This window comes from Zingiber officinale, unplaced genomic scaffold, assembly GCF_018446385.1.
Source record: "Zingiber officinale cultivar Zhangliang unplaced genomic scaffold, Zo_v1.1 ctg125, whole genome shotgun sequence".
NCBI lineage: Eukaryota > Viridiplantae > Streptophyta > Magnoliopsida > Zingiberales > Zingiberaceae > Zingiber > Zingiber officinale.
The window spans coordinates 688,730-715,685 of NW_024589821.1; the positions used below are offsets into that span (position 1 = coordinate 688,730).

Below are 26,956 nucleotides of genomic sequence, written 5' to 3' on the forward strand. Positions count from 1 at the left end.
TGGAGAGAAATAAATTTAAGTATAGTTGGAATCGAATTAAAACTAAGTTATAAAGGGTTAAGTGTTTTTCCCGTGACCAAAACCTAAGCTTTTTCTCTCCCGACGGCGCGATTCTTCTCTCGGGCGAAAACCGCAGCCAAGGCTAGGGTTTCCTTCATCCGGCGTCGGCGAAGGGTTTTTCCGGCCGGTTTTCACCCGTGGGTGACCATTCCGACAATGAGAACTCGGTAAATACAAGGAACCGGTAGAATCGAAGCTCCACCGAAACCCTAAAGCATTTCCCTTCGGTTGTAAGTCCAAGAACCCGATGTAAGTGCTTCTCACCTGCGATAGGAGTAGCTTTCGGGGTTTTCGTTTGCGTTTTTGTTATTGTGTAATGAACAGGAGCAGCTTCTCATTCTAGCTTATGGTTTTGATTTCAACCCTTGCTCTAACAATTTGGTTTAAGATCTGGTTCATGTTCTTTTGATATTTTTAGAGCACGGACAGAAGGTTTAAGGGTCTTCCTTGATTGTTACAGCATGTTAATTTAAATGTATTTACCTTACATTTCAAGCATGTCTAAGTAGTCATATTTCCTTCAAGTCACAGCATGATTAAAGGACTGTTAAGGTTCAGAAATAAGTTGGTTTTACAAACTTGCTGTTCGGAATTTGTTGCTGCCGTGGGCTTGACCAAATTCATTTCCTATGACCAAGTAGTTTTTAATTGCTGTTGAGTTTTGTTTTGAATATATACTTTTATATATCAGTGGAATATGGTTTTAGAATCTCTTGTATAATGTATATATGTGAGAAGTACAAGCAAGCAAGACTAAAGTCACAAGTTGATCCTGAATTCCAGAATTTAGAATCAAAGCACACTAAGTGTTTAAATAAAATGCCAAGGCATTTTATTATAAGAAGTATTTAAAGAGAAAAAGTATTTTACTTTTAAAGGGTATGTACCGGACACAAGGTCCAAGGGATGAGCTCCAAGATGCCCCTAGACACAAGGCCTAGAAGTATCTTAGTAGTTTCGGGATTAGCTACCTCGATTCTTACTAAGAATGCGCGCAAAGTGGTACAATGTCGGGCCCAAGAAGAAGTTTATTATCTATTTTGAAGTATATATATATATATATATATATATATATATATATATATATATATATATATATATATATATATATATATATATATATATATATATATATATATATATATATATATAAGCTTTTGGAACAAAAGAAATAAACTTAATTTAAGTTCAGAAATCAGCAAGATAGTTCTTTTTGTTTCAATTTCAGCAAGTTAACTGTCTTAGTTTTATTTCAGCAAGATAGTCATTTCTATCTCTTTAAATTCAGCAAGTTAGTTCTTTTATATTAGCATGCCATTGAGACTTTCTACTGCTATTTATGAGCATGACTAGCTTCACATGTTTAGTATTTCAGTTAGTTATACTTTACTTGCTGTTCTTAGTAAGCATGAGTAGTTCTTATCATGTTTCGAATTTATTTCGTACACATGCTTTTCATATCGAGATTTTGTGAGTAGATAGCACTTACTAAGCTTTTAGCTTATAGATACTATCTTTCCTCCTACTGCAGATATAGATAAAAGTAAAGGAAAAGCTAAAGTGTTATAGAGGAAGGCGACAAGGAGACGTTGATGGTGTGTGTGTGGTGGCTGATATGGAAGCTTGGGACCTCGCTAGAGGATTTAAATGAATTCTTGTTAAGAATCTGATAAGAGTTGAATAGAAGTTTTCTTTTAATTGCCAAAGAAATTAGAGAACCGCACATGTTATTTTATATTGCTGGATTTGATTTAGTCTTACTTTTTTCCTATTAGTAAGTGCAGATTTAGTTCAATTTCCTTAAGCAGATATAGATTTGATTTTTGTACCTCCCAATTGCACCTGTTAGTTTGATTCCTTCTTACATGTTCCATAATCTGTTTAATACTCTAATTAGTGCCATAAATTGTGAAATTGGTCTATTTTTGGTTGCTGGACTAATAGCTTTTCGATTCTGCTGGAATTGACTACCTTTATTCATGATGACATTATGCTAAATTGATTCTGCTGGAATTGGCAACTCGTATATTGGTTTAGGCTAAAGTTTCACATTAGCTTGGTTTAATGTTTTCCTTATTAATGGTTAAAGGTTTGGCTGTTAATGCATTGTTATGCATGCAATATTAGTAAGAACAGCCATGACCGAATTATGCAAAGGTATACACATGCATACAAGTTTTAAATGCTGTTATGGAAACATGCTAATACATCTTGGTATGATTGATAGGCTTGGTTGATGGCAGCACTGAAATAATTAGTAGTAATATAGCATGCCTTCATAGTTTTTTTTTTTTAAAAAAATGAAACAATATATATATCATGTCAAGTTTATTATCTGTAAAGTATAGCAATATCAGTTAAGTAGAATGAATAGTTAAGTAACGGTCGCCTTCAGAGTAGTAGTAAGGAGGGTGATCGTTACAGTTGGTATCAGAGCAGTTCCCATTCTTCAGCATCACACACACATCAGCATCATCCTTGTCGTCTTCAAGTAAGAAAGTATTTATATTCTTTCTTTATTTTGCTTTTTTTTATTATTAACTGCAGTATAGAGTACTTGTTTTTAAGTGCTTAAGTAAGATAGAAGATTTAGTTTCCCTTTTCTTTATTCATATTTATGTATGATTAGAAGGGTTAAAGTAAGATATCAAGTGCTTTCTTTTGCTCTATTTTATAGCATGATTAGTAAGCTCAAAGTTGCTTTCTTTTGCCTTATTTTATAGCATGTTTAAAAAGTTCATATTTGTTTTCCTTTGCTTTGTTTTATAACATGCTTAGAGAGTTCAGATCTGCTTCCCTTGTGTTACTTTTATATAGCATGCTTGGTTCGTTGAAATCCTATACTTGTTGAGCCAATATTCCCAAATCATGCAGAGTGAGAGAAGAGTGCAGGATTATCTTTGTTGAAGAACAATAATGACACAAGGAGTTAAATTTGAATACATGTGCATATACTCCATGATATAAACTAATGGAACTGTTGAAGAAGATGAGATTTCCAAAGCGGTACAGTATCATTTTATTAACCTTTATCTGCACAAGTGTGTGCTATCTAGAGGGAATAGGATTTTCAATTGTGTACACAGCGGCTGCAGATAGCATTGGTGTGAATCAATCAAGCAAGGGTCTAATACTTTCGGTATTCTACTATGGATATGTTATGTCACAAGTGCATGGGGGTTTGGCTGCACAATATGTTGGAGGACGACGAGTTCTGCTGTTTTCGTTTTTGCTATGGTCGCTAACATGTGCATTTGCTCCACTAGATGCCGGCAAAGTGAATATGATGGTTGTTGCTCGCTTCCTTGTAGGTGTGGCACAAGGCTTTATATTCCCCTCCATTCACACAATTCTAGCACAATGGGTCCCTCCCCATGAGCGCTCGCGTTCTATTTCTCTTACGACATCCGGGATGTACCTAGGAGCAGCTGGTGGTATGCTTGTGTTGCCAAGTCTGGTAAAATACAAGGGACCTCAGTCAGTTTTCATGGTTGAATCATCTCTGGGTATCATGTGGTCATTTCTCTGGTTTAGGTTTTCTAGTGATCCAGTTCGTTCCGAACATCCCAAAGCTGCTGCAGGTTTCGGAGAGCACAACTTGCCTGTTTCAAGAGAAAAGAAAATCCCAAGTGCTGGAAACCTGAGGCGCTTCACTAAAATTCCTTGGAAGAAGATAATTTTCAGCTTACCGATTTGGGCAATCGTGGTAAACAACTTCACCTTTCACTACGCACTGTACGTACTAATGAATTGGTTGCCAACGTACTTTGAACTCGGCCTTCAGCTCAGTCTTCAGGACATGGGATCTTCTAAGATGATTCCTTACTTCAACATGTTCATCTTCTCAAACACAGGAGGGATTTTAGCTGATCACTTAATCACAAGAAGGCTCTTATCAGTGACCAAGACTCGGAAGCTTCTCAACACCATCGACTTTGTCATTGCAGCTCTTGCTCTAATGGCCATTCCACTATTCAGGAATCCCTCCTGGACTATCATATGCTCTTCGATTTCTCTTGGATTCTTAGCACTTGGAAGAGCCGGGTTCGCTGTAAATCACATGGACGTGGCTCCGCGATATGCAGGAATTGTTATGGGAGTTTCGAATACCGCCGGGACCTTAGCTGGTATCGTTGGCGTCGGGCTCACCGGAAGGATCTTGGAGGCCGCAAAGTCAGCAGATATGGATCTTACAAGCATAGAATGCTGGAAAAATGTCTTCTTGATCCCAGCCTATCTCTGCATATTTAGTTCTTTCTTTTTTTTACTATTCGCAACATGTGAAAAGATTTTTGAGTAACTAACCCTCCCTCGGCATGTTCGTTGGTCCATGGACGCTCACACTCTTATTACCATTTGATATGGTAGCAAAAATAAAGTGTACAAGTATATTGTTAGCCAAAGTAGTACAAGAGGGTAAATCGTAAATGCATGTGATACCAAGTTTGTATTACTGATTGGAAAAAATTTAAGTTTTGAGATACCAAATTTGTATTATTCTCGGAAAATTTTAAAGTTTTTCTTTTATTATGGTTATTGTTAGTGACAAAAAGGGGAGTTTTACTGATCTTATGGTCACACATTTAATTTGTGGAAATAGTCTTTATTATGTAGACTAGTAGATTTAATGTGGTTCTATTCTTCTTTGGGACCATGAGCTTCGAGCTCTATGTTGTTGTATTATCAGTTTGGGTATTCTATCTATACTCATTGCCAATTAGGCTTTGGTCTAAAGTTGCTGTCATGTTTGATATAATCGCGTGAAGTTTCATTAATAGATTTCAAATGGAATTTGAGATAGTTGGAAGTATTCAAACTTGGTTATGGTCAGGCACCAAAATCCAGGACATAAAGCATGCTGTGAACTAACATGTCTAAGTGCTACCTGTGTCTCTTGTTGCTAAGAGTGAATTCTTTGAGTACCTATTCATTTAATGCCCTTACCTTTGTTAATTTATGAGTTTATCTCTAATGGAGCCCTTTCAACTTCATGTTTTACAAGGTGAGTCTAAATTATCATGGGATGATCGTCTCAGAATTGCCACAGAATCCGCACGAGCACTTGTCAATCTACACTTCTATATCAATTTTTCATAGGGACGTCAAGTCATTAAATATTCTTTTAGATGATATTTTAAGGGCAAAAGTATCCTCTTGATTAAACTCACATACTGCAATTCAAGGTACCTTTGGATACTTAGATCCGGAGTATTATCAAACGGGTCAGTTGACCGAGAAAAGTGATGTCTATAGCTTTGGAGTTATTCTTCTTGAGATTTAACAGGAAAGAAACCCATTTACTTAACCAATGCTGGGTTACCACAAAACCTAACGATGAATTTTCATCAAACAATAAGAGAGAAGAAGCTCTTTGATCTCGTAGAAGATTGTATTTTGCAAGAAGGAACCGAGCAAGAGCTTTTTGAAATAAGTAGTTTGATAAAAATGTCTTAGTTTGAAAGGTGTGGAAAGGCCTACAATGAAGGAAGTTGAGTATAGATTGCAAGACATAAGAAAGACGAGAATGAAAAAGAATATTCCAGAAAGCAAGGAGGAAACAGAATGCTCACTCACCCTTTGATCTTCCTTCTTCAAAATTGGCACACCAAATAAATCAAGAAAATTCCAGAAATTATAGCTTAGAGACTAGATAGAGGACATCCTTTTTCTATTTCAATTTTCAATTGCTACTTCCATTCACCTGCACATAAAATGAGTTGCAGGTTGGCGCATAATTCATTAATCACTATCCCATCTTTCATCACCCTTTTTCTCATCAAGCGCACTTATCTTCTGTCTACTCCCGCTATCGCTGTCTTCTGAATCTTCATTGCTGAGATAATCATAAGGGCCCATTGTTGATTCCACAAAATTGTGTTCATCCTCATCTTCTGATTCCCCAACCGCATCTTCTGAATCTCCCAAAACATCACTGTCTAGGTTGATATCTTCATGTTCCCTCCATCTGGTTTCTATACTAGCTCTATCTCTCAAATATTCCTTTGGGGAAGCCCTGCTTTTTCTCTGTTTTATGTTATTTGTCTCTCTTTCTCGAGTCCTGTCTTTACTATAGGAGTTATGTCTATCAACATCAATTGCAGCATCACTCACTTGGTCATCATAATCCCACTCATCTTCTGAAGCTGCCGACATGTCATTGTCACTATCCCAATTTTTCCTCTCTGTATTTCCCAATCCAGTAGAAGTACCATTCCAACGCCTTACATGAGCCCTATCCTCATCTTCTGAATTATCACTTCTCCAATTTGGTGCCCTGCTTGACCGACCCATGTCATCTTTTCCCCAATACCTAATTCTTGAAAGTTCCTCTTTCTCTACCGCTTCCTCCTCTTCCCACTCTTTGTCTGCAGCATCTTCAATCTCTGGAATAAAGCGGTCAAGTTCCTCCTGGTCACTGTCCTCAGAAGGTACATCAATAGACACATCTAGATTATCAACAATTTCTGCTGTGGATGGTTTATCCCCATGGAATATATATGGAGTTCCTTGTTTCTCATCAATAGCCCTAAAAAATGTAGTCGCAATTCTCTGAATGCTAGCCATGGCAATTGGGTCCTCTGGATTGACACCCTTGTGTCTTAGCTCTTGCTCAATTTTTTTGATGTTCAACTTTTGAGATTCAAGAGCCTGCTCAAATCTGGCTTTGAATAGGGCCTACAATATGACAAGACAAAAAAAAGACTCTTGACACCATAGCTACGGTAAAATCAATGGAATGACATAGATTACACAATAGATCATGTGTAATTTAAGGTAGCATTAGCAGTTTACACATCAATGTTATGAACATTATCCTTCATGACACATAACAAACTACTTTGAAGTAGAATTTATCTGTCAGAAAAAAAAAAAAAGTGAAACAGACTAGAGCAAAAAGCAAGGGAACAACTGTGATCATTTAAAAGGATCACTATGCACTAATTTATCCCAATAATAGTGAGAAAAGGCACCCTTTGCAACAAGTGGCGGTTGAAATGGCATGAAAATCTAAAGTGCAAATGAAATGCCTTGACAAGTATGAGAGTTCTTGTATGCTAGTTCAACTCTTCCCATGAACATGAACATAAACATTCTAGGTAAATCTAGAATTTGAAATAACAAAATTTATGGATATGCACAAAGTAGAACTAAAGAAAACACTTATGGAATTTTTAAACCACGAACTTCTAGTTATAAACATGTAAATAAGTTCACATGAACCCCAAGCATTTGGATTAAAATTCTGTCATGAAATCAGTTGATTTTCACACTTGCAGCATATAGTTAGTGGATGAGACATGATGTACCTTCCTTTTAGTCAGGGTGTTGATTGGTATCAGATTCTTTGGTTGTCTGTAATTTCGTCCACGAAACATAATAATGGTTTTCACATCGTGTATATTAACAACAATGCCGCCACTTAATCTTGCTATCATGGTTGCCATTTCTTTGATTTTTTCCCTAGGAAAATTGTCACAACAAACTTGCAGAGTCTCATGAAACTTCCAATGGAGATGCATGTTTTGAACTACTCCAAAGACCCCACGAACTCCAACAGGAACATAATTTCTATTTCTGAAACCTATCTTCTTATAAGCCTGAAGCTGCTCAAGAGTAAGAAGCTCAGGATCATGCCGAGGAGGTGGTAACTCTGGCAATTCATATTTTTTGAGCTTTTGAAGAAGCAATCCCACCTTTTTCTTGGCCTACATAATAATTATATTAGTTAAGTCAGTACAAACAAGCAACTATAGTTTGGAAATTTTAAGTAAAAATTTATGATAAATGTCAAATCCCTTTATACAGAAATACTTATTGGTACTAGAACCACTTATCTACCTAGTAATGATGCAAGGCGAAGAGTATGCAATGTTACTAGTTGAGAAAGGAATGATATTGGAAAAGATGATCAAAATTGTCAATCCTCAAATCAATCAAAGAACATTATAGAGAAAAGGCAGGACAAATCAATAACTGTTTATTGAGAGAATGACCCGCAGAATTTTAGAATCCTAGCTTACTCTACGTAAGTTGTATAGTAGCCTTTCCTCTTCTGTCATTAACTTCTTTCTTATTTTTTTTGCACGTCTGATCTCTTTTAAAGTTTTTCCTGTTTCTCTTCGCATTCTCTTCTCCACCTTGCTCCGCATGCTTCTTCCTCTTGTTGTCGACATAAATCGATGCCCAGAAGTTGAACCCAACTGGTTGATAGAATTACAATAAACTTCTCTAGGCAGCACTGAGTGCACATTATTCGGCCACGTTTTCAAGCATGTAATCCCATGTGAATAACACCTGTCAGCAACATATACACAAACTCAGATTTCAGAAATAAGAAAGCCCTGTCAATAGACCCGCTAAATAATAAACAATTTTAAGACCAGTTATTTGCCCACCTCTTTCCGAGAAGTGAAACACTTTTCCAGCAGTGTCTTTGTAAGTTTCTGAGAGCCTGCATGTTGGAGATGAATATCATTCAACTAAATAAAGGATGAATATTTGTTGGCTTTTCCACAAAGCAAATATCATACACCTAGATAACACCATAGTTAAAGTTCCGAGATCAGAAAATTAAGGACAGAAAGACAATCCTAAATGTTGTTCAAGACTAGGTGCAGCAGATGTTTCCTCTCAAGTATCAAAAAACACCAAAAGCCAAGAACTATTAGCGACATTCTCATCGAGAAGCTAGGGAAAGGAGAAGAGGAGTAATAGAAAGTATAGTAGAAGAAGCATAAGAAAGAGAAAAAAGTGGCTAAGCATCTTCTCCTATCCACAGGTGCCACCATAGTAGAGTTGTGCATACAAAACTTAGGGTTAAAATGAGAAGTAGCTTTCAGTAAAAAGGATTTTTATTGACAATTTGTATTCACATTGAACTGAGAATTAAAAGAATTATGACAACCTCCAATCTGGTGATAAAAAATGTTAGATGCCTCCATTCAGTCATAAAAACAATGTTAGAAAGAGATCGTAAATAATAGATGACCAGTTCCAAAAAATCGCTTGATGAGGGCATTGTAGATGTATGAAGATATTCAAGGTAATATGATAGATTATTTAATGTAGCACACAAAATAGTTAACTGAAATACTAAATATTCTAAAGAAAATTTGGCACCTATGTTACAAGAACTTGTGATGTTCATACCGTGTGCAGAATGTTGTCTTTGGTACCTCTCATCTTTTACTCTAAGAGTATACATGAGTGTCTTTGAGTTGATCAAACAAACCCTCTACCCGTGGCAAAGGGTATTCGTTTTGATGATCACTATATTCAGTTGTCTATAGTCGTTACACAATCTTAGTGATCAATCCTTCTTTTTTAACAAATGATAGGGAACTCCCAACGAGAAAATACTGGGGCGTATGAATCCCTTATCTAACATTAAGATCCTATAGTTGCAACTTCAGTTCTTTAAGTTCCCTTGGTGTCATGCGGTCTGGAGTTTTGGAGATTAGACTTGTCCCCGAAGTACCTCAATCACGAACTCCAATTGATGGTCGTGATAGCATGAGATAATTAATAATGTGCCATAATTAATAATATGCCCAATATATTTTTGTCTGAGTCTCCTATACTAATATATAGGCCAAATGAAAAGAGAATCCTCTACCTATAAAAGTCTCCTATACCTATGTACTATATGCAATCAAATTTAAAACATCATGATCCCTTGAATATTTTACATAACTAATCTTAGATTCTTCAATCTTAAACAAGAAAAGCATGTTCCTGATTAGAACATCTAAAAAATTAATGGATAAATGAATTCTTTTTTTGAAAAACCTAATCATAAAGAGCAGCTAAGAGGCATGGTGATGACAAATAAACAAATGTTTTTTTGATGAAATATTAGCAGGAGAAAAGGTGGTTAGATAAAATGAAAAAAAAAAAAGGTATACTAAGTTTTCTTGGCACCTAATTTTGTTATAAAATTGTCAAAATTATAAGAGAATTTTTTTCCACTTGAAGCCCTACGTAATCTCCTTACACATATTTACAAGTCAGTAAAATTAGGACTTGGCCTCAAAAATTGATTTGAATACATTATAAAAACTGTAAGTCCTGTTAACAATTTTGGCAGCAAATGTTATGACTAACTATTAGAGCTAACAAATGAGGTATGGTCTCATTATATTGCATTTCTCTCTGATAAAATGAAAATCAAATTGTAACCTATTAAGCACTTTTAATTTATGGAGGATGTAAAGATTTTCTAAAATTCTAGTGATACTTATAGCCTTGTATAAAGTGTTGAATTGTTAGGCAAACAAGGTTTGATAATGATGATAACATAAATACTTTTCAAAATCATCTAAATGATTATAATAACCAGTAGACGAAGCAGCACCTAGAAATCTAACATTATTGTGCAAGTTGGCAATAGATTACGATACACAAAAATACCGTGATTCGAAACATAACGATAAGAACCTACCTTGCAACCAGCAACAATTCCTTGAAAGACAAACTAACAACTCATGTATCTATACACCAACACTGACCAATTAAGTTTGACAGATGTAGAACCACAAGCAACCAAACACTCGTATCAAATATAGAATCTCAGCAATTATAATATTTATTGACTTGAAACACCGGTTATAAAAACCAAGGATGAAACACAACCAAATTTCAGCCCGAGTAGAAATGTATGCGCATTTAATACCATGATTCATAGAAACAAGTGGATAAAAGCCTTCCTCAAACAAATTTAGGTCAAAATTACCTCAAAATTCTTGGTCTTCGCGCCTACAAGTCAGATCTTGACTAGTATATGTCAAACAATCCCTGAACAACTTCCAGACCCTAAATCAGGCAATACCACACATCAAACACTACCAAAAATATAAATAAAAAGAAAGTATAATTAATTCAGATATGATCTCAATCAAACATCTCCTTCGACACATCACTTCCCTCAACACACAAAATTGCAACAACGAAGAGATTGAGGAATCCAAATAATTTGAAGCTACATGAAAGGAAGGAGAGTTAGAAACGAGATGTTGACCGTCGTTTCAGTAAGTTGGCGCGACAAGGTCCCCTGCTCCAAACCCTAGGTCTGCTTCGATGGGCAGACGGCAGGGAAGGAAGAAGATGGACAAACTCGCAAGAGGCGACCACTGCTGTGGATTACTCCAAATCAGAAGAGGAGGAAGAAGATGTTTTGGATCAGTTGCTGCAAAAGGAGAAATCGCTCGCAGATGTTTTGGATCAGTCGAATGAGGACATGGTTCGTCGGAACGGGCGTGGAACGGCCGGAACCGGCGTTCCGGCACGGGAACGTCTCACGCCGTTCCAAAGTTCCGGTAAATAACGTGGCTTGCTCTGAAATGCCGTTCTCAGACGTTATAACAGTAAAAGAACGGAACGAAAATGATTACCTCCTGATGAATCGGAAAACGACGTCGGAGGCGCTCCGGCGTGGCCTGAGCGGGAAGCTTGAGCGCTGTCGAAGAAGGCGGCGGCGGCGGCAATTTAGTGTTGCTACGCGTGAGAAGTGAGACAAGAGAGAGGAGACGGATAATTTAATAAATAAAATTTATTTTCTAAAAATAAAATCATTTTAATATATAATATAATAAAAAATCATTTTAAATTTTTAAAAAATCTAAACAAAATCTATATAATCATATAAACTCATTTTCTTATTTACTATTTTTATATTATTATTATTTTTCTAAGTAAATTTAATTAGATTAAATTTTAATTAATTTTAATTATTATCATTATATATATATATATATATATAATATTTATTATTTACTATTATTATTATTATTATTATTTAGTATTTTTTTACACAACTTTAAATTATTAGTATATCATTAAATATTTAATACGATAAATTACTAATAAATTAACCATAAATTAAAAAATTTTATTAAGTGATATATATATCCGGACCATGACCGTTCCATGAAACGCATGGTTCGTCGGAACGGACATAGAATAGCTAGAACGAACGTTCCGGTACAGGAACATCTTATGCTGTGCCAAAATTTCGATGAATAACATTCCGACTTCTCAGCATCTATAGTCTTGACAGCGTTGCTGCTATTTGAAATGGAGGATGAAAGACGGCGCCAGAGGCGCTCTTCGGCGTGGCCGGATCGAGCAGCTCATAGGCGCGGGCACGACGATGATGGGAAAGTCGTCTCTTATTATAGCTATCGAGTTCGGCGCTGACGCTATATATTGTCAATTTCATCTTAAAATTATTTTAAAAATTAAAATTTAAAGTTTTTTTAACTTAAAATTATTTTTAAAATTAAAAGTTAAAGTTTTTTTAACTTAAAATATATTTTAAAAATTTAAACTTAAAATTTTCTCCTTAAAAATTATTTTAAAATTAAAACTTAAAATTTTCTCCTTAAAAATTATTTTAAAAATTAAAATTTTCTCCTTAAAAATTATTTTAAAATTAAAACTTAAATTTTTTTCTTAAAAATTATTTTAAAAATTAAAACTTAAATTTTTTATTTTAAAAATTAAAACTTAACTTAAAAATTATTTTAAAAATTAAAACTTAGGGTTTAGGGTTTTAAGGTTTAGGGTTTAGGGTCGAGAGCTTCAGGCAAAAACCCTAGAGGTGGTAACCCTAGGTGAAAGTCCTGGTGTCTCAAACCAGGTGAAAGACTAGACTAGCCGGGAAGCGGAAGTCCAGCAGAAAGTCCGGAAGCTTCGAACGCTGAGCAAAAGTCCAGTCGATCTGAAGGATCGCACTGGCAACAGGTAAATCTCCTGAGTGGAGTAGGTGAGGACGCGTTCCCCGTAGAGGGAACAGTAGGCGTCGAGTCGACATAGGGTTTCCGGTAGGAAATCCGAAGTCAGACTCGGACAGTCCGGAGACTGTCAAAAAATTATTCATCATATTTCTGTGCTAACTTTGTTTTGCATGGTTTGTGTTTGGGACTAACACATTTTGCAGGAACAAAGAAGCACATTTGACCTCGGATGAACAGTATCCGAGGCGCCTCCATGGGGCTTCGAGGTGCCTCGGGTGCAAGCCGAAGCCAGCTGTCCAGAGGAGCTAGAGGCGCCTTGGACCAGGGCTTGCCGTTGTAAGTATTCCTCGACTTATTAATTTAGTTAATTACTTGTTACGCAAATTAGTAAAATCAAACCTTAAAATTAAGTCACTTCTAAAGGAAGTAGCAGTCCTTAAAGAAGTGACTAATACTCCAAAATCTTGCCTGACTCAGGTCAGACTGGAAGTTCAACTCAAGTCCAAAAACTTGAGGAAGAAAATTCTAGTCTAAAGACTCATGCCAAGGATTTGGAGAAAACTTTAGAATGGTTCTTCTTGGGTTCCAAGAACCTTAACCTAATTCTTGGCACACAGAGAGCCGTTTACAACAAAACTGGGCTAGGTTACAAAACCAAAAAGAAATATAGATCTTACATTTCCTTAGTAAATAGACAAAATAGTAAATCAGTTCAAGCATGGGTACCCAAGTCCAACTTGATTATCCCAAGTCCAACCTGATTAATCAAGTTGGACTTGGTCAATATTGGGTCCCTAAGGATCAAATACATTATCTTGACAGACCGTATCGAGGGTATGATCCAGGGGGAGCTAGAAGAAAAATAATAAAAATAAAATTTAATGAAAAAATTCAAATTAAAAATTAAAATTAAATCAAAAATCAAATCCAAATCCAAAATTTATATTTAAATTCAAATTTAAAATCAGAATTAAAATTAAAATTTGTAATTAAAACTAAATTAATTAAAAATTTAAATTTGTAATTAAAACTAAATTAATTAAAATTAAAATTCATAATTAAAATTAAATTAATCAAATTAAAATCCAAAATTTAAATTAAATAATTTGAAATTCAAATTTAAAATCAAAATTAAAATTAAAACTAAATTAATAAAAATTAAAATTCGTAATTAAAATTAAATTAATTGAAACAAAAATTAAAATCAAAATAAAAAAAAATTGAAATTCAAATTGAAATTAAATTTTTACAAAATCTTAAAAATCCAAGGGAAGACTGCAGAATATCTGGCACCTCCAAAATTAATCTACCCGATAAAGGTAACCAAGAGTAGACTACCCGGTAGGGTAATTAAGGTTAGAATAAAAATTGGTTAGGGTTAACTTGATTAACGGTACTGGTGAAGTATTGGATGATAGTACGTTGGGGAAGCTTAGTCATCGCATGTCTAGGAAGATATGACTTCGACCTGGTGCATTTGGCTAAGTGGAACTGACCGAAGCTACCCTTTATGGATCCTAACCAGTAGACCAAGGTTTTGTACTAAGTTCAATGGGTAGGACTATTTGGAAAACCTCGAAGACATGGTTACTTTAATGATGTCCTTGTGACTCACCATAGCCCAGAAGTTTATCCAAAGAATGTCTACTTATTGAACCCAAAGTCAAACCTGAATCTAACACAAAGTTAAACAAAAACCCTAAATTTGAACCTAATTCATCTCACAAAAATTATAGGATTCCCTGATTGAAAAATTAGATTGGGTGAGATGACTAAGGAACAGAAAATTAAAATCAATTTGAAATTCATAATATAAATTCGAAATTAAAATTCAAAATTAAAATCAAATTTGAAATTCAAGATATAAAATTTGAAATTCAAATTAAAATTAAATTTGAAATTAATTTTTGAAATTAAACTAAAATTCGTAATTAAATAAAAATAATAATTTTTAACTTAAAATATTTTTCAAAATTTAATCAACTTAAAATATTTTTCAAAAATTTAATCAACTTAAAATATTTTTCAAAATTTAATTAACATAAATATTTTTAAAAAATTTAATTAACTTAAAATATTTTTCAAAAATTTAATCAACTAAAAATATTTTTCAAAAATTTAATCAACTAAAAATATTTTTCAAAATTTAATTAACTTAAAATATTTTTCAAAATTCAATTAACTTAAAATATTTTTCAAAATTTAATCAACTTAAAAAATATTTTTCAAAAATTAATCAACTTAAATATTTCACCTAAGTTTCAAAATTGGCTAAACTTTTCTTAAGTAAATCTTTTAGACTTTATTGAAGAATTATCTCTTTATACATTTAGCTAAGAGTTTTACAATGAAAAATAATTATAAAAAGCCATGCGTTTGAATAGCTCTTCAAAATTAGCCAAACATTCGTTTTTAAAAGCTAACTGTTCTCTTTAAAAGTTTTTCCTAAACATAATTCAATTTTCGTACTTAAGAAAATTCCTTTTTAAAAGACTTTTAAGTTTAATCAAATATCTTTAAATAAAGTCTTTAAAAGCTTAAGTCTTCAAAATTTTAGCTAAACATAGTTATTTGGCACTTAAACTATTTTCACTTAGCAAAATTTCTCTTACAAAGGTTTCCCTATAAGTATTTTTTAGGCTTCAACATGTTTCACAAAGTTTTTCCTACAAAGTTTTTTTTTATTTATGGCAAAGGGGGAGAGTAGGACAAAAATTCAAATTAAGGATTCTCTTATTAAGGGGGAATCTTAAGGGGGAGCCTTAACTTTGAAAATTTTAAAGTTACCTTAACCTTTATAAAGCTTAAAATTTCCTTAGCTGGTCACTTAAGTATGCTTACGTTTGTGCTTAAACTTCTTATTTAAAAGCATGCTTATGTTTATTTATGTATTTTGTTTTACTTAACTTTGAATCTGAGTTGTCATAATCAAAAAGGGAGAGATTATTGGTGCGGGAAGCATCAGACGATCGAACCCAAGTTTTGATAATGGCAAAGAGTTCAAAGTTAAGTCATCTTGTGATCTAATAAGTTCATGGAGCTTGCAGGAAAGTCCTAAGCGCTCTTAGGTAAAAGCTCTAGCTGCAGTTAGACAAGGTGAAAACTCTAGGGGGTGGTAACCCTAGGTCATAGGGGGTGGTAACCCTATGCGGAAAGTCTTGGTGGGTCGAGAGCTTCAGGCAAAAGTCCTAGGGGGTGATAACCCTAGGTGAAAAGTCCTGGTGTCGCGAACCAGGTGAAAGACTGGACATGCCAGGAAGCGAGAGTTCAGCAGAAAGTCCGAAAGCATCGAGCGCCGAGCAAAAGTCCAGTCGATCTGGATGATCGTACTAGCAATAGGTAAATCTCCTTAGTGGAGTAGGTGAGGGCGCGTTCCCCATAGAGGGAACAGTAGGCGTCGAGTCGACCTAGGGTTTTCGGTCGGAAATCCGAAGTCAGACCCGGACAGTCCGATGACTGTCGACTATTATTTGTTATATCATTTCTTGTGCTAACTTTGTTTTGCAGGGTATGTGTTTGGGACTAACACACTTTACAGGAACAAAGAAACAACTTTAGCCTCGGATGAACAGTGTCCGAAGCACCTCCAAGCCCCTATGGAGGCGCCTCGGGTACAAGCTGAAGCCAGCTGTCCAGAGGAGCTGGAGGCGCCTTGGACCAGGCGTTGGAGGCGCCTTTAGAGGGATAAGGCGCGACCAGGCTTGCACTGATCCACCCGTGCGACTCGGCGGCCTGGAGGCACCTCGGACACGCTTGGAGGCGCCTCCAGCACTATATAAAAGAGGGATTCAAGCAACAACCAAAAAAAACACAACTCCCGAGCAATCCTAACGCTACAAACTGCTAACGAGACGATCCCGAAGTGCTGCAACATAACCCCGACGACCTGGAGCTCCAGGTTTCGTTTCTTTGTTGTCGGTATTGCTTAATTCTGTTGTACTTAATTCATATCTGTACTATTACGATTTGATAGTGAATTGCTCAAAGTAATCGCTCAACGAGCGAGAGCCTTGGAGTAGGAGTCCCCCAAGGCTCCGAATCAAGTAAAAACACTTGGGTCTTTTCTGTGCTTGGTTTTTCCTTTATTTCCGCTGCATTACTCTCGAACGATTTCCGAATACGAAACAAACGAAATAACCACAAGCGCTATTCACCCCCCTTAGCGCTTTCGATCCAACAAAGTTGAATAATTTAAATAAATTAAATAAACTATATAATTTAAGTTAATTGAAAAAATTAGATAAATCAAATAAATAATTTCATTAATGATATCATTTTATCACTATAACTAAATAAAAATTTAAAACATATTTAAAATCTTAGAAGGTAATCGAATTATTCTATATTTTCGTAGTTTAGCAATAGTTTAATTTTATATACATAATGTTTATTAAAAAACCATAATGTGATGATTAATTTTTATATTCATTACCTTAAACAAAATAAACATATCATAATCTATCCGCTTAATTTATATAACTATCAAATATGCCCTAAAAATATTTTTCAAAAGTCTTAAAATAAATGACTTTTTTTTTTAAATCATAATTTTTTTGTGCTGTTAGTTGCAAAGAACCCGTTACACAAATTTATTTACCGTCCCATTAAACAAGGAAAATATTCATTAGGATTTACTTATAGTCATTTAGAACCATTCCACCCTCATGATAGCGTGGTACTTAATCTCCTCCGTCCCTTTAATTTTAACGGTCAAGATCCATTTATGCAATATGACAATGAGACCGATCACGAAACCCTCATTCCACCGATCCAAAACATCATGCGAGCGCAGTCGTCCTTTTTGCCGACTGATCCAAAACATCTTCTTCCTCCTCTTCTGATTTGGACTAATCCACAGCAGTGGTCGCCTTTCGCGAGTTCGTCCATTTTCTTCCTTCCCTGTCGTCTGTCCATCGAAGCAGACCTAGGGTTTGGAGCAAGGGAACTTGTCGAGCCAACTCATTGAAACGACGGTCAACATCTTGTTTCTAACTCTCCTTTCTCTTTTGTAGCTTCAAATTATTTGGATTCCTCAATCTCTTCGATGTTGCAATTTTGTGTGTTGAGTGAAGTGATATGTCGAAGGCGATGTTTGTCCGAGATCAGATCTGATCTGAATTAATTATACTTTCTTTTTATTTATATCTTTGGTAGTGTTTGATGTGTGATTTTGCTTCATTTAGGGTCTGGAAGTTGTGCGGGGATTGTTTGACATATCTAGTTGAGATCCCACTTGTAGACGTGAAGACCAAGACTTTTGAGGTAATTTTGGCTTAGATTTGTATTTGAGGAAGCCTTTTATCCACTTGTTTCTATGAATCATGGTATTATATGCCCATATGCCCATGCATTTCTGCTCGGGCTGAAATTTGGTTGTGTTTCATCCTTGGTTTTTATAACCGGTGTTTCAAGTCAATAAATATTATAATTGTGGAGATTCTATATTTGATATGAGTGTTTGGTTGCTTGTGGGTTCTACATCTGTCAAACTTAAATGGTTAGTGTTGGTGTATAGATACAACTGTTAATTTGTCTTTCAAGGAGTTGTTGCTAGTTGCAAGGTAGGTTCTTATCGTTATGTCTTTGAAATCTTTGTATTTTTGTGTGTCATAATCTATTCCCAACTTGCACAATAATGCTAGATTTCTTGGTGCTACTTCCTCTTATGGTTGTTATATTCATTTAGATGATTTTGAAAAGTGTTTATGTTATCATCATTATCAAACCGTGTTTGCCCAACAATTCAACACTTTATACAAGGTTATATATATCACTAGACTTTTAGAAAATCTTTACATCCTTCATAAATTAAAAGTGCTTAATAGGTTAAAATTTGATTCATTGTATTAGAGAGAAGTGCAATATAATGAGCTCATTCCTCTTTTGTTAGTTCTAATAGTTAGTCATAATATTTTCTACCAAAATTGTTAAGACGACTTAGAGTTTTTATAATATATTCAAATCAATTTGAGGCTAAGTCCTAATCTTGCTCACTTGTAAATATGTGTACGGAGATTACCTACGTCTTCAAGTGGAAAATAATTCTCTCATAATTTTCAAGTGGAAACCAACTTGGTTGAAGAGCTGATGGGGCTGCAGGATCGGATCGGTTAGAGACGGCGGCCTCAAACTCGAACTCCTAGAAAGCACTTGCCTCTTCTTCCCGTGGCCAGGAAACCTCAAAGAGGAAGACACGATGCTGCAAGGAAAGGAAAGAAGGGGGGGGGGGGGGGGGGGGGGGGAAGACATGCGCACAACCGAAAGGAAAGGAAGATGAAAATACAAAGGCGACGATTGAAACCTAGCTCTCGGCTGAAAGGAAAAGTAGAAGAGATGTGAGTCGGGGGCGGTGAAGACGTGTTTTCAGAAAAAAAACACTAAGTTAGGAGTTAGGATTTTATCAAAGGATTAGTTTAAAAATAATAAACCGATTAATTTATTAATAAATAGAAAAAATATTATAATCAGTTCAAACTTATTACTTCCACACATAAGTATATGAATTTTATATTGTGAGTTATTACTTCATCAAATATAAATTATGAAGTAAAATATTAGTAAAAACTAGTAGTGAGATCCACGGTTTTTAATCAATGAAGTATAAAATGAAATTTATTTCATCAAATTTATTATCGAAGTTAATTATCATATATTATTTCATCAAGTATATATGATAATTAGCTTAGGTAATAAATTTGATGAAGTAAATTTCATTTTAGGCTTCATTGATTAAAAACCATGGGTCTCACTACTAATTTTTACTAATATTTTATTTCATAATTTATATTTGATGAAGTAATAACTTAAAATAAAATTCAAGTAATAAGTTTGAACTGATTATAATATTTTTCTATCATCTCTTCTACTTTTCCTTTCAGCCGAGAGCTAGGTTTCCATCGTCGTCTTTGTATTTTCATCTTCCTTTCGGTCGCGCACATCTCCCCTTCTTTCCTTTCCCTGCAGCGTCGTGTCTTCCTCTTTGAGGTTTCCTGCCCATGGGAAGAAGAGGCAGGTGCTTTCTAGGAGTTCGAGTTTGAGGCCGCCGTCTCTAACCAATTCGATCATGCAACCCCATCAGCTCTTCAACAAGGTTGGTTTCCTGCCCTATGGTTTCTGGCATCTCCTACCCTAGGGCATCTCCTTCCCTATAGTTTATGGCATCTCCTCCCTATGTTTTCTTCTAGATTTTCGTAAATCTATCACTCAATTGACATTTTGGATGTTAAATCAATTACTGATATTTCTTGCCTCGCCTAAACCATTTTAACTAGTTTTACAACCGGATTATGATCAAGACTGGACTTTTGTTTCCATTGACTGAACTATCTTCCTAAATCATTAAAGTTGTAAATTTGGTACAAGACTGGACTATTGCTGAACCCTTTTGGTGTTCAAAACTTCATCTGCAACATCAACTCTTAAGTCTACTGATATGAAAATGAATCTCGTGTCTCAGATTGCAATGCATAGTGATTTAATAGCCTGTATGTCTTAATGCACTATCGACTGCCCAAAACCGCCACATCAATCTAAAACACACATAAATACATACATTATTAAGAAAATAAATCTCAACAAATTAGTCTTCTTCCAATGGCTTGATTGTCCTAGTAGAAAGCCCTTCATTTTGTTTGTGCTGACTCAATCAGAATGTTGATCAGTTTCATCTGTATATTTTTCATCCAGTGGTGTGTTTTCCAATTGATTATCAATTGTCAGCTTTTTGTTGCTTCAGCAAGATTCCATAATTATCTTCTGTAATATGGCCATCCATGGCTTCAGATTTTTTAATTTTGTTTATGAAGATCGCTTCAAGTCCTATAGACTAAGATAATTTTGTTTAATTGTCTTCTTTAACATGCCAATATTCCCAAATCATGCAGAGTGAGAGAAGAGTGCAGGATTATCTTTGTTGAAGAACAATAATGACACAAGGAGTTAAATTTGAATACATGCGCATATACTCCATGATATAAACTAATGGAACTGTTGAAGAAGATGAGATTTCCAAAGCGGTACAGTATCATTTTATTAACCTTTATCTGCACAAGTGTGTGCTATCTAGAGCGAATAGGATTTTCAATTGCGTACACAGCGGCTGCAGATAGCATTGGTGTGAATCAATCAAGCAAGGGTCTAATACTTTCGGTATTCTACTATGGATATGTTGTGTCACAAGTGCCTGGGGGTTTGGCTGCACAATATGTTGGAGGACGACGAGTTCTGCTGTTTTCGTTTTTGCTGTGGTCGCTAACATGTGCATTTGCTCCACTAGATGCCGGCAAAGTGAATATGATGGTTGTTGCCCGCTTCCTTGTAGGTGTGGCACAAGGCTTTATATTCCCCTCCATTCACACAATTCTAGCACAATGGGTCCCTCTCCATGAGCGCTCGCGTTCTATTTCTCTTACGACATCCGGGATGTACCTAGGAGCAGCTGGTGGTATGCTTGTGTTGCCAAGTCTGGTAAAATACAAGGGACCTCAGTCAGTTTTCATGGTTGAATCAGCTCTGGGTATCATGTGGTCATTTCTCTGGTTTAGGTTTTCTAGTGATCCAGTTCGTTCCGAACATCCCAAAGCTGCTGCAGGTTTCGGAGAGCACAACTTGCCTGTTTCAAGAGAAAAGAAAATCCCAAGTGCTGGAAACCTGAGGCGCTTCACTAAAATTCCTTGGAAGAAGATAATTTTCAACTTACCGATTTGGGCAATCGTGGTAAACAACTTCACCTTTCACTACGCACTGTACGTACTAATGAACTGGTTGCCAACGTACTTTGAACTCGGCCTTCAGCTCAGTCTTCAGGACATGGGATCTTCTAAGATGATTCCTTACTTCAACATGTTCATCTTCTCAAACACAGGAGGGATTTTAGCTGATCACTTAATCACAAGAAGGTTCTTATCAGTGACCAAGACTCGGAAGCTTCTCAACACCATCGGCTTTGTCATTGCAGCTCTTGCTCTAATGTCCATTCCACTATTCAGGAATCCCTCCTGGACTGTCATATGCTCTTCGATTTCTCTTGGATTCTTAGCACTTGGAAGAGCCGGGTTCGCTGTAAATCACATGGACGTGGCTCCGCGATATGCAGGAATTGTTATGGGAGTTTCGAATACCGCCGGGACCTTAGCTGGTATCGTTGGCGTCGGGCTCACCGGATGGATCTTGGAGGCCGCAAAGTCAGCTGATATGGATCTTACAAGCATAGAATGTTGGAAAAATGTCTTCTTGATCCCAGCCTATCTCTGCATATTTAGTTCTTTCTTTTTTTTACTATTCGCAACAGGTGAAAAGATTTTTGAGTAACTAACCCTCCCTCGGCATGTTTGTTGGTCCATGGACACTCACACTCTTATTACCATTTGATATGGTAGCAAAAATAAAGTGTACAAGTATATTGTTAGCCAAAGTAGTACAAGAGGGTAAATCGTAAATGCATGTGATACCAAATTTGTATTACTGATTGGAAAAAATATAAGTTTTGAGATACCAAATTTATATTATCCTCGGAAAAATTTAAAGTTTTTCTTTTATTATGGTTATTGTTAGTGACAAAAAGGGGCGTTTTACTGATCTTATGGTCACACATTTAAGTTGTGGAAATAGTCTTTATTATGTAGACTAGTAGATTTAATGTGGTTCTATTCTTCTTTGGGACCATGAGCTTCGAGCTCTATGATGTTGTATTATCAGTTTGGGTATTCTATCTATACTCATTGCCAATTAGGCTTTGGTCTAAAGTTGCTGTCATGTTTGATATAATCGCGTGAAGTTTCATTAATAGATTTCAAATGGAATTTGAGATAGTTGGAAGTATTCAAACTTGGTTATGGTCAGGCATCAAAATCCAAGACATAAAGCATGCTGTGAACTAACATGTCTAAGTGCTACCTGTGTCTCTTGTTGCTAAGAGTGAATTCTTTGAGTACCTATTAATTTAATGCCCTTACATTAATGCTCCTAGCAGATCATATCTATTAAGTATATAAATATAAAGAGTGGTCACTTTTCTAGCAGATCAAGCTTTTGAATCCTAAGTAGTTAGCCAATCAATTTTAGTGTGGTATTTTAATAGGAGTTACTTCGTGAATCTTCAAATATGTTTGTGACAATAATATTATCTCATTGAATTCATTGGGTTTGGGTTATTGTATCTGACCCCAAAGAGTTGGGACAAATATAGGTTGTTGATGTTGACAACAATGATGATAACATCTTATTTTGATATGGCAAAAAATTATTGTTGGTTAATTGTATGATCTTACATTTATGCTCCTATCCTGTGAACCTCTCATTGTATTTGAGATCTCGTTCTTGACAAGCTTGGGAGTAAGCAATATATCAATGCTTGGAACTATAAATATTGTTCAAGCTGAATACGGTGAGTTAACTATGTTAGTCTGACTTAGTATACATTGTGTAGTCCTCCAAAGTTTCATTGTAAAGCATATAGTTTAAATTGCTTTCATTATTACTTAACCAAGTTGGTTCTTTATGAAAAATACAAAGTGATATACTTTTCAATTTTTGGTGATACAATTGACACTTTAAAAGCAATTTGTAGATGAATAAATTCAATGAGTTAATTAATTGAACTTTTGATACTCCTATTCTAGGGTTGGAATTTCCAAGAATTTTTTCACTCAAATTTGCAACAACCTACAACTTTTTAAAAAGATTTGTTTGGTTCAAATCTTGTGTTTCGGTAAGTTGGGAATTAGTTATAGTTATGGAATCATATCAATTTGGCACATAATGTTTAGAATAATCACAAATGTTCTTTTTGTGTGTGATAATGGTATCTTTTTAGTTGGTACTTAATAGTCCTTATGACATCTAGAGTGTCTTACTCATAAAATGTAAATAGTGTTGCAGGTTTTGGCTGCAGTCATCAAAGCAGGTGCTGCTAGGGAACACGAAATACTTGCTGAGATCAGAGATGCTGTTTTTTCATTTATTCGTAAAATTGAACCAAAGAAGGTTATGGATACTATGCTAGTTTCACATGTCAGAATATTATGCATAAGATCTCTGCTTGCTCGATCACCTGAGCTGCAATTGATCAAGGTAATGTATCCCACTCGCTGCTACCTTCTAAGAGTTTCTTACTGAACTGGTTTCATTTCTTGCTAGCTGTGAAATCCTTTAATCTTGTTCCACTCCTTTTTAGTAGGTTTCTTCAGTAGAACGGTTCCTTGAAAAAGCTAATGATGGCCATAGCAGATGCTCTAGCCGTGGTAGTAGTCCTAGTAGATCTCTGGTTCACTATGATTCAGTTCATGGTTTTAAGGTGAACATAAAACCAGAAAAAAAAAGTCTAAATTGTCATCCATAGTCTTAAAGCTTCGAGGGATTGATCATGTATAAACCTTTTTCAAGACAGGGAAAAAGTACTACTTAGACTATTGGCTAACACATATGTTACTTGTGTCCTAAGTATTCTTTGGTTTGTAAGCGTAGGAGACGTGGAGGCATCATGTTACTGGATGAAAGCTCCGAGAAATAACTGAGGAGGCTAAAGCTTTTGCCATTGGAAATGAGGCACTTGCCGCACTCTTTGTTCATACACCAGCTGGTGAGTTGCAGTGCCAAATTCGGTCATGGCTCGCAGAGAATTATGATTTCCTCTCTGTCGTGGGTGCTGATTCTATCAGTGGAAATTCTACTAGCCAACTAGAACTTCTGTCAACTACCATTATGGATGGATGGATGGCTGGTCTTGGTACTGCACAGTTTCCGAGTACTGATGCTTTGGGCCAACTTTTGTCTGAGTACACCAAGCGAGTTTATTCGTCACAATTGCAACATTTAAAGGTGCTACTATTGTTATTATCCTTCTAATGGTTGCAAGTTCTTGAAGTTTTATGGCCAATTACTTTCCTTTACCTCTTTTTCTTATTTCAAATGGACTGTTGTATTTTTACAACAGATTATAATTGGTCTTCTTCAGTCCAAGCAGGTGGGTGGGGTGAGTTGAATGAATGATTAGGTGGTTGGATTGATTAACCCGTCAAGACATGGTGAGCCAGATGATTCAGAAGGCGCGATTAGGCCAGGTGGCCCGATAGGTATTGCTGGACCGAATGGTCCTGACAGGCACGTCGGGTTGCATGTGTTGGACTGTGTAAGATTGAGCAGGCTGAACAATTTGGGTGGGTCAAGTGTACTATATGGTTTGGGCGTAACTAGTACCAAATGGGCAGAACAAGTTGGGGAGGGTAAGGGACAAGTTGGGCTGGATGGACTATTTAATCTGAAAATGCATATTAATTGGCCAGTTTGCTTAGTCTGGGAGGCAGGGTGGATCAATCACACTGAACTAGGCAAATCGTGTGAGTTAGATGAATTATACAATATTTCTTGTAAAGCATTTTATCATTGTAAAAACAACTTTGTATCTATTTCTTATAATATTTCAATTCCATGAATCAAACACTCCATTAGTATGTCTTCTTTTCTACTTAAGTTCACATGTATGATGAACTGGGAATCAAAAACATTCTTGATTGCATATCTCCATTCTTATCATGTTATCTGTATTAACAGTCTATTTCTAATATTCCATTGGATGTACTTATTTTAGTAATTTAAAAGTGCTAAACTATAAAATCTACCTTAAGCACTTCTCATTTTTCTGTTAATTTCTAAATTTCCTACTTGGAGCTTTCCTCATAGTTGGGTTAAACAGGATGTAGTAGGTACTTTGGCAACAGCGGAAGCTGGGGACGTAGCCCATGTTTGGAATCTGTCGATCATAAGAGAAAAAAGGTAATGAAACACAAACTGTCCTATCTTAATTAAAATTTGGGGTTCATTAATGGACTTTTCCTCTATTAAAAGTTTCATTAATGGATACCAATAGGTGTTAAAAATTCATTGTTGTGTTTATGCAATTAGTTCAGTGGAGAATTAATTACTTGTGCCTAATAATAAAAGGATATGAAAATAATTTCTGCTGAGATTTAAAGCATTGCACCAAGTTGGAGTTTTATTGTCTGGTCGTGCAGTTATGTACTGTGCCGATACTCTGGAATCTTCCTATTACAGTTGATCCCGATGGTACCAACCAAAACGAGTGTGATTTCAGTCGATACTTCCCAATTGTGTCAGCATAGGCGGCACAATATTTACCCATGCACAATACATTTATCAGTTGGTAGCTAGAAGATACACTTTAGCCTTGCTAACCAATATCAATCAACACTCGAATCCATGGTTTCTTTTATTATATCGTGGTTTATGATATTAATAGTGATATAAGCTTTTGCATAAAGCTCAATGAAAGAAAAAGATTCATATTGCCAACTCTAAATTATTGGGAGAAACATTACTCGATGTTTTTGTTCATATCTATTGTTGAAAAGTGTGCTTTTGGCGCTCTATATATCATATATCATGTTTAACAAGCTACATAATTTGTTTGGTTTTCTTAATTACACACTACCTTTTCTTTTTGAAATATTCCTTCCCTACATAAATCTGAGTTCAGTTGCTGCGGCTCTATTACAGATTTTACAACAAATGAGAAGTGATTCAGCATTATTAATGATCCGGTGATGACGTGGAACCGTACGTAAGATGGGTCAAAGTCAATGGGACCGATCGACGTGGAAAGTACCGATTGAGCGAACCAGTGCTGGCCGAGCGAAATAGTGTTGGCCGAGTGAACCAATGTTGACTGAGCGGACTAAAGCTTGGTCTGGAGGCTAGGTGGAGGCCAAGTAGATCAATACCGGTCGAACGGATCTGCGCCTACTGATTGGACAAATGTATGGCCGAGCGGACTATGGTTGAACGGATGGCATATGGTCGAGTGAGCCAAGGTATGGTTGAGTGGGCAACATATGGCCGAGTGGGATACAGTCGAGGGGATCGTTGTGCTGTCGACACGCATCCCTGAGCAGTTTCCCACTAGTATCTTGGTGTATCTTTTTTGGGAGTTGGTGCCACTGACAGCAGAGCTTGACTAGCCTGCGAATGAAGCCTCCCAGCTATCATATCAGAGGATGGTATAACCTGTTGAGGAATGGTGTTAGGGACACTTTTGGTCAGGTCTTTTCAGAGAATGTTTGGAAAGACGTGCTTGTGCTTTAAAAAGGAGAAGGGGAGATCGATTTTTTTTTTTAGGGGGGGGGGAGGCTCTCTGGGGGATTGACTTT

The 26,956-nt window shown here is 35.9% G+C and overlaps 3 protein-coding genes across 3 annotated transcripts; 2 read left to right on the top strand and 1 right to left on the bottom strand.

The window, feature by feature from the left end:
• The first annotated feature begins 2,873 nt into the window (after nt 1–2,873).
• Nucleotides 2,874–4,360, top strand: LOC122035886 (probable anion transporter 6). The gene has a single exon (XM_042595037.1). It carries the CDS (start codon nt 3,032–3,034, stop codon nt 4,358–4,360), a length of 1,329 nt encoding a protein of 442 aa, XP_042450971.1. The 5' UTR covers nt 2,874–3,031.
• Nucleotides 4,361–5,742: 1,382 nt separating this feature from the next.
• On the bottom strand, nt 5,743–8,533 carry LOC122035869 (CRM-domain containing factor CFM9, mitochondrial-like). Its single transcript, XM_042595020.1, has 4 exons — nt 8,457–8,533; nt 8,082–8,355; nt 7,368–7,766; nt 5,743–6,735 (listed from the first exon to the last, which is right to left on the bottom strand). Exons 1-4 carry the CDS (start codon nt 8,516–8,518, stop codon nt 5,800–5,802), a joined length of 1,671 nt encoding a protein of 556 aa, XP_042450954.1. The 5' UTR covers nt 8,519–8,533; the 3' UTR covers nt 5,743–5,799.
• Nucleotides 8,534–20,660: 12,127 nt separating this feature from the next.
• On the top strand, nt 20,661–22,250 carry LOC122035870 (probable anion transporter 6). Its single transcript, XM_042595022.1, has one exon. The coding sequence runs from the start codon at nt 20,775–20,777 to the stop codon at nt 22,101–22,103; it is 1,329 nt and encodes a 442-aa protein (XP_042450956.1). The 5' UTR covers nt 20,661–20,774; the 3' UTR covers nt 22,104–22,250.
• The last annotated feature ends 4,706 nt before the right edge of the window (nt 22,251–26,956 follow it).

Coding starts and splice junctions, on each gene's coding strand:
- LOC122035886 (XM_042595037.1), top strand. CDS start 3,032: ATGGAACTGTTGAAGAAGATGAGATTTCCAAAGCGGTACAGTATCATT.
- LOC122035869 (XM_042595020.1), bottom strand. CDS start 8,518: ATGCAGGCTCTCAGAAACTTACAAAGACACTGCTGGAAAAGTGTTTCA. Junction 8,356..8,456: donor GTTTCACTTCTCGGAAAGAG/GTGGGCAAATAA, acceptor TGTTGCTGACAG/GTGTTATTCACATGGGATTA. Junction 6,736..7,367: donor ACACCCTGACTAAAAGGAAG/GTACATCATGTC, acceptor GTCATATTGTAG/GCCCTATTCAAAGCCAGATT.
- LOC122035870 (XM_042595022.1), top strand. CDS start 20,775: ATGGAACTGTTGAAGAAGATGAGATTTCCAAAGCGGTACAGTATCATT.